The 7175-nt window shown below is 34.5% G+C and overlaps 2 protein-coding genes across 5 annotated transcripts in view; one reads left to right on the top strand and one right to left on the bottom strand.

Moving 5' to 3' along the window:
* LOC106873692 (neurobeachin) overlaps window positions 1-7175 on the bottom strand; it is a 436667-nt gene that overhangs the window by 208575 nt on the left and 220917 nt on the right. The gene's annotated exons all lie outside the window — the stretch shown is intronic.
* On the top strand, window positions 1633-4472 carry LOC106873694 (protein mab-21-like 2). The gene has a single exon (XM_014921166.2). The coding sequence runs from the start codon at window positions 3191-3193 to the stop codon at window positions 4292-4294; it is 1104 nt and encodes a 367-aa protein (XP_014776652.1). The 5' UTR covers window positions 1633-3190; the 3' UTR covers window positions 4295-4472.

Raw genomic sequence — 7175 nt, 5'->3', positions numbered from 1 at the left:
ATATATATATACACACGTATACACACATATATATATATACACATAGATATACGTATATATAAACATATATATACATACATATATATATATATACATACATACATATATACGTATAAATAATACTGACACACGCACACATACATATGCATACACACTTGTGCACATATGTATGTACATTTATAAGTAGATATATGCAGAGGAACAGACATACAAAAAGTGGGGGGAAAGGGAAAATTCTAAGCAGTTGTAAATCATTCATGACCCCCACCCCCAATTCGAACCTTTTCCTCATAACCCTGTTTAAAATCTATATTTTTAAATTTAACTTTGAGAAAATAGGCTTTCGTGGGTATAGATTACGTAATGTTGGTCGTTCCATACGTAAATCGAGCGAAAGGGGAAATATGTGGACTGAAAAACCCAAACCTCTAAGTTACGGAAATTAACGAAATGAGAGTCCGCTGCATGGGTACGGAATGACCCCCGCTGCTCTCCCTGTTAAAAAAAAAATGTTGACATTATCTTAATCTACATTCTCGAAAACATATTCCTTCGAAATTTTGTTTTAAAAAAATGTATTAATTTTACAGAATGATGAGGAGAATGAAATTCGATGAGGGGGAACTAAATTTTAACACACACACACACTCACACACATACGTATATGACGGTGATAATAAATAATATAATAATAATATTGATGAGGATGAGAGAAGTGAATTTTGCATCAAGCAGTCTGTTAAAATAATCCAAAAATGGATGAGCTAGAGAGAGTACGAGAGAGAGAGAGAGAGAGAGAGAGAGAGAGAGAGAGAGAGAGGGAAAGAAAGAAAGAGGGAGTGGGGCATGTAGGCGTGGCTTCGAGGATTTCTTTTTTTTTTTTCGGTGTTAACTCGTTTTTAATACCGTAATTAAACAGATGTTGGATAAGGTAAGGGTAAAGTGAAAAATTAAAGTAAAATAATAATAATAAAATTATTGTGGATGAGATCTAGAAGAAGAAATAAGAGAAACACCGAAAAAAGATAAACACTATTTTGTTGTTGTTTTTTTTTGTAGTTGTTTTTTTAAATTCAGGGGGGGGAAAATATGTCACGGATGGTGCGGGGTGTGGGTGGGGGCTGAGGATGAAGGAGAACAAAATTGAAATGAAAATATAAAAAAGAATAAACCGATGATGTCGACAACAACGATAGTAAGGGGGCGATGGTGGTAGTTGTGATGATGATGATGTTGATGATGATGATGATGACGATGATGATGATGATGATGAATGCAACGACGAGGACAAGGACAGCGAAGTGTGACAAGTGTGATAATGTGGGGAAATATGCGTGAGAAGAGAGAAAGAGAGGGGGAGGGCGTGAGTGTGTGTGTGTGGTGGTTACATATGAGCTGTGATTGGCTGGAAAGTCTCAACGGACAAAAACTAGCAAAAAGGCAACAACAACAACAACAGCAAAATAACAATAACATAATAATAATAATAATAATAATGACAAATAATAATAATAATAATAATAATAATAATAATAATAATAATAATAATAATAATAAACGCCCAGACAACCTTGATTTGACGTTCCCAATGATTTTGCTGGGTATTGTTGGTAGATGGAAGTCGTGTGTGTGTATGTATATGTGTTTATACAGTTATAAGAGGTACACATAGCTGTGATTATGTATGCGTTTTTGTGTTGCGTTGCATGTATTGTTGTCTAAGCGGATGCATATTTTGTTGTCTGGCGACAACTCGAAGAATGGTCGGAAAGGCATCGACAGAGAATTACTAGGAGAAACAAAAACAAAAAACAAAAAAAAAAAAAACAAATGCACATACATACAGAGAGGCGCGCGCATACACGCACACATACACACACACACACACACACACACACACAATGCGTATGTGAAAGCATGCACGTGAAATTTTGAGGGAAGAGATATAACAGTCAAAAATTCATGGCAATTCTACCTTTCGAGTCGACCCTTTTCTTTCCTTTGTATTCTCCCCCCTCACTATTTCATCTCTCTCTCTCTCTCTCTCTTTCATTTCCCGTTTCCTCTTCTACATTCTTTCTCACTCCCTGTCGTCGTCAACATTAGGTTTCTCCTACTACGCATATCTTTCGGTCGGTGCCTGCTCAGCTATCATCATCCCTCGCTGATAGGTATTATACACATAGCAAGCATTGTTGTTAGCTGGGACTGCAAAGCAAGGTAGGCGTGTCAGTGTAGCCGTCTGGGTGCTACTATTAGTGTTTGGTTCTGTCTGGTCTGGCAGTCAGTTAAGTCGGTTGGTCGGTGTTTGTTGTATACTGCTACTTGGTCAGACTGAAAGAGAAGGCAATCACCAATCTAGCCAACAATTTCCCTTCTATGGACGAACGGTTCTTAATTTGAAGAAGGAAAACTAAAATATTTTCACATAAACACACACAAGTGCCACATAACGGAAAATAGAGTTTTATCATTATTATTCAAGATTAAAAAAGGAGAAACACAAACTGTGGGACAAATAATTTCATTTTAACGTCACTTGAAACGGAAAGTACCATTCACAAGTATTTAAACAAAAACAATGATAAAGCAAAACCCGAACAATAACGGTTCTAGTGGTACTGATAAGAAATACCAGTCTCATATTGTGGAAATAATTACATAAATTACATATATTACCTAAGGACGAAGCAAAAAAAAACAAAAAAAACAAAAAAAAAGAGAAAGGAGAAAAGAGAGAGAGAGGAGAAAAGAAAGAAAGAGATAACAAACGAAGGTAATGAATGAACAAGTCAAATTTTGTGTGAAAATAATTAAGAATTGGAGCTGATTTTGGCATTGAAAGAAAAATCAAACTGGAAGCGGACCAGCCCGCTTCACTCCTATCTTTCTTTTTCATAGAGGAAAATCAAAAATCTAAATGCAGTAATAATATTTCCCATATTGCCCTGCATCAAATTTGGTTTCCATTGCGAAGCACTAAAAACGTTAATTTATACCAGTGAACTCAAGAACATCGCCAAACAACTACTATTACTACCGCCACCTCCAGTAACCACCATTTAAAATTACTACTGTATTACTTCTACAGTAGTAAAACAACATTACTCCATTTCTAAAGGTATTTGGTTTAAAATTCCTATAAGGTTATCGTTGTGATTTTGGCTTAGGCCACAGAAAAGCTGTCCTCATGTTACTCGAAGGATCAGATATGATGGCTGCACAATCAAAACTCCTTTTCCAGTTAAACAAGTATTATAATGAACGTGTACAAACACGAAAGGCTAACATTGCTAAGACGGTAAGAGAGGTGTGCAAAGTAGTACAGGACGTTCTGAAAGAGGTTGAAGTACAAGAGCCTCGCTTCATAAGCTCCTTGAACGAATCGAACACAGGTCGATATGAAGGTATGGAAGTTATATCACCAACAGAATATGAAGTCGTTCTATATCTAAACCAAATGGGCGTCTTTAATTTTGTAGACGATGGAACTATACCTGGTTGTGCCGTGTTGAAATTAAGTGACGGTCGTAAACGGTCCATGTCACTCTGGGTCGAATTCATTACTGCTTCCGGATACCTATCAGCAAGGAAAATACGTTCAAGGTTCCAAACACTGGTGGCGCAGGCAGTGGACAAGTGCAGTTACCGAGAGGTTGTGAAAATGGTTGCCGATACCACAGAGGTGAAGTTACGTATCAAAGAAAGGTATGTAGTGCAGATAACACCGGCCTTTCGTTGCGGGGGCATATGGTCACGGAGCGCAGCACACTGGCCTGTCCCTCATATACCGTGGCCAAGCCCGAATTTAATAGCTGAAGTGAAAACCGAAGGATTTGATCTATTATCCAAGGAAAGTATTTACATGAAAGACAAACAATCGGCAGCTGAGGGTGACGCGTGGGTGATGTCGTTTAAATACGCTGAAGACAGACTGTTGTGTGGTGGGTGCAGAAGAAAGTGCTTGAGTATACTAAAAGCAATGAGAGACCGACACTTGGAGCTACCCAGTCAGCCCATCACAAATTACCACATGAAGACATTACTGCTGTACGAGTGTGAAAAACACCCGAGAGAAGTGGAGTGGGACGATACATGTTTAGGGGACAGAATTAACGGTATTCTCCTGCAATTGATCTCGTGTCTACAAAATCGGAGGTGTCCGCATTATTTTCTTCCAAACTTGGACCTTTTTAAAGGCAGATCTCCATCAGCAATGGATAGCGCTGCTAAACAAGTGTGGAGAATTCTCAGGGAGTTGTTAACTAATCCGAGAAGCTTGGAAAAACTCTAGAGGAAAAAAGCATTAACACATAAACAGAAAACATACACACGCCACACAAAACAACTAATATTTATGGTCACTTGTTTTCATTTAACAACCTCTAATGATCATCGTTAATTACATTCATTTGATACGATGCTACTACTATTATTATTATTAATAATAATTACAACAACTACAACTCTTATTTATTATGAATTTACTATTTATTGTTGTTGTTGTTGTTGTTGTTGTTGTTTCTGTTACTGTTGTTGTCACATAGGAAAACTTGCTACTACCAACATCATTATCATCACAGCATTACACAATCAAATCTTTTCCCCTTTCCCTACTATACAGGTCGTCAATGTAAAGAATTATTAGTATTATTAATACAACTGGATAAGATCGCCTATATAATAATGCATACATTACGAGTTAAAAGTTATACACTAGTTCGTGTGTGTGTGTGTGTGTGTGTGTGTGTGCGTGTATGTATATATATATATATATATATATATATATATATATATAACGTTTATGTATTTACGTGAAATTTGACTGGTGACCGCCGGTGCTTCCATCTGCAGTTTAGAGAAATAGGGTTAGCTAAGTTTTGCAAGATTCCTGATGTGAAATCGTGTGTTGATATTGTATTTGGGGATGGTCTTTTTCTTTTCTTTTTTTCTTCTTTTTTTTTGTTTGCTAATTAAACACGCTCATTGTATACTCGCTCTTTACTTCAACTTTATTGTTATTATCATTATTATAGCAACTTTGTGTGAAATCTTTCGTCACACATCCTGTGACCTCTTCAGCGACAATTTATCTCACTGACAGAATGGACTGAACAGAACGTGAGATGGAATGCCGTTGAAGAGGTCACAGGATGCGTGACGAAAGGTTTCACACAAAGGACACTGAAATAAGAATAAGAATAACAATAATAATAAAGCTGAAGTGAAGAACGAATATATACTGCGTGTGATTGATTGGCAAAAACTATAACCATCTCCGAATACAAATACACACACACATATATGCACAAACACACGTACGAATGCACACACACATTTAATACATAACTACACACAAAAATACACTGGGGATTATTCGTTACAATGGAAGATGTTCTGGGCCACTTACAACACACATGTCAAGGTACAAAATCTTTGAGTAAATAAGTTTAAAAAGAAGAGAAACTTAAGCAATTTCTTTTGTTGCGTTCGAAGGTATGAATCGAAAACCAGGAATAATAAACTGTACTTCGCAAGAGTCATTGCAATATATACACACTCCAAACACGCAAACATATACACATACATATGTACATATACAAATATATATATATATATATAAATATATATATATATATATATATATATATATATATATATATATATATATATATATATAATACACACACACACACACACACACACACATATACAACCATATGTGTGTGTATGTATATTAACGCAAATACAAACGTTTATGTGTATCTATACATATACATGTATGTATGCATGAAACATATACACACACACATATACACCACATTAGTTCAATAGGTTTCTATCAAACAATAAAATATTTATGTACAAATATGTATTTATATGAACATTTAGTTTACACACACACACACACACACACACACACAAACAAATGTTTATACGTAGAAAATATATTTCCCTATATATACTTATTACGTGCACACACACACACACACGCACACGCAGAGGATACTTATATCTCAATAACTGTGTTATAGATGTGTTACTGTATGAATATGTATAACTATACAGGCTACGGCAAAAAGTAACGCCTTTTTTTTTTTTTTTGTATATAATAACTTCAATCAAATGAAAATAATTACAGTAGTTTAAGAAGATTTATAAATAGTGTCTTATAAAAACAAGATCTGTTACGATTATCAAACTAATTAAAATCTTCAAAAGGCTGTCTTTCGTGTTCAATACAACCCTGAGCCCTATTAACACATCACAGAAATTCCTTGTTTCAGGAATTGTTTTCGGTTTGAGGTTATAAACATCTTTGAGTATAGTCCAGATGAAAAAGTCAGGTGGTGATCGTGGTGGCAATGTTGTCCTAACAGACTTCGATCAAAATTAACCTCTAACCGTTCCTGAACGCTTAATCTATGTTGGAGCAGCGCACCAACCTGTTGCAAATATATATAATTCTGATTCCCAACTCGGACAGAATTAACTTTGCAGCATTAAAAAAAAAAAGGGTGTTACCTCTGCAGCACTCAATATGTATATACATACATATACGAAAATATATACGTGCATGAAGAGTGCGTACGTGAGTGTAAACACACAGGCACATTAGACATGTATAATGTATTTCTTTTTCCTTTCTATCTCTCTCCGTCTCTTCTCCCATTGCATATATATATATATATATATACACACACACATATATACAGGTATAAATTTATACACACACACACACGTATAGATACATATACATATATATATATATATATATATATATATATATATATATATATATATATATATACTTATACAATTATATTCACACACACACACACACACACACAAAGATGTACATACACATACAAACACACAACCACAAACATATATACACATAATACAAACATATATGTATATATACACAAATATATATGCATTTATATGTTTATATACACATATATGTGTTTATATGAGTGCATATATCAATATATACATTTCTATATACATATATACATACATATGATCATATACATACATATAAACACATACATATATATAAACATATATACATACATATAAACATATACATATATATAAACATATACATATATATAAACACATATATATATAAACGTATATATATATATATATATATATATATATATATATAT

This window comes from Octopus bimaculoides, chromosome 16, assembly GCF_001194135.2.
Source record: "Octopus bimaculoides isolate UCB-OBI-ISO-001 chromosome 16, ASM119413v2, whole genome shotgun sequence".
NCBI classification, from domain to species: domain Eukaryota; kingdom Metazoa; phylum Mollusca; class Cephalopoda; order Octopoda; family Octopodidae; genus Octopus; species Octopus bimaculoides.
This window is presented reverse-complemented; position numbering and strand designations above follow the sequence as displayed.

Coding starts and splice junctions, on each gene's coding strand:
- LOC106873694 (XM_014921166.2), top strand. CDS start 3,191: ATGTTACTCGAAGGATCAGATATGATGGCTGCACAATCAAAACTCCTT.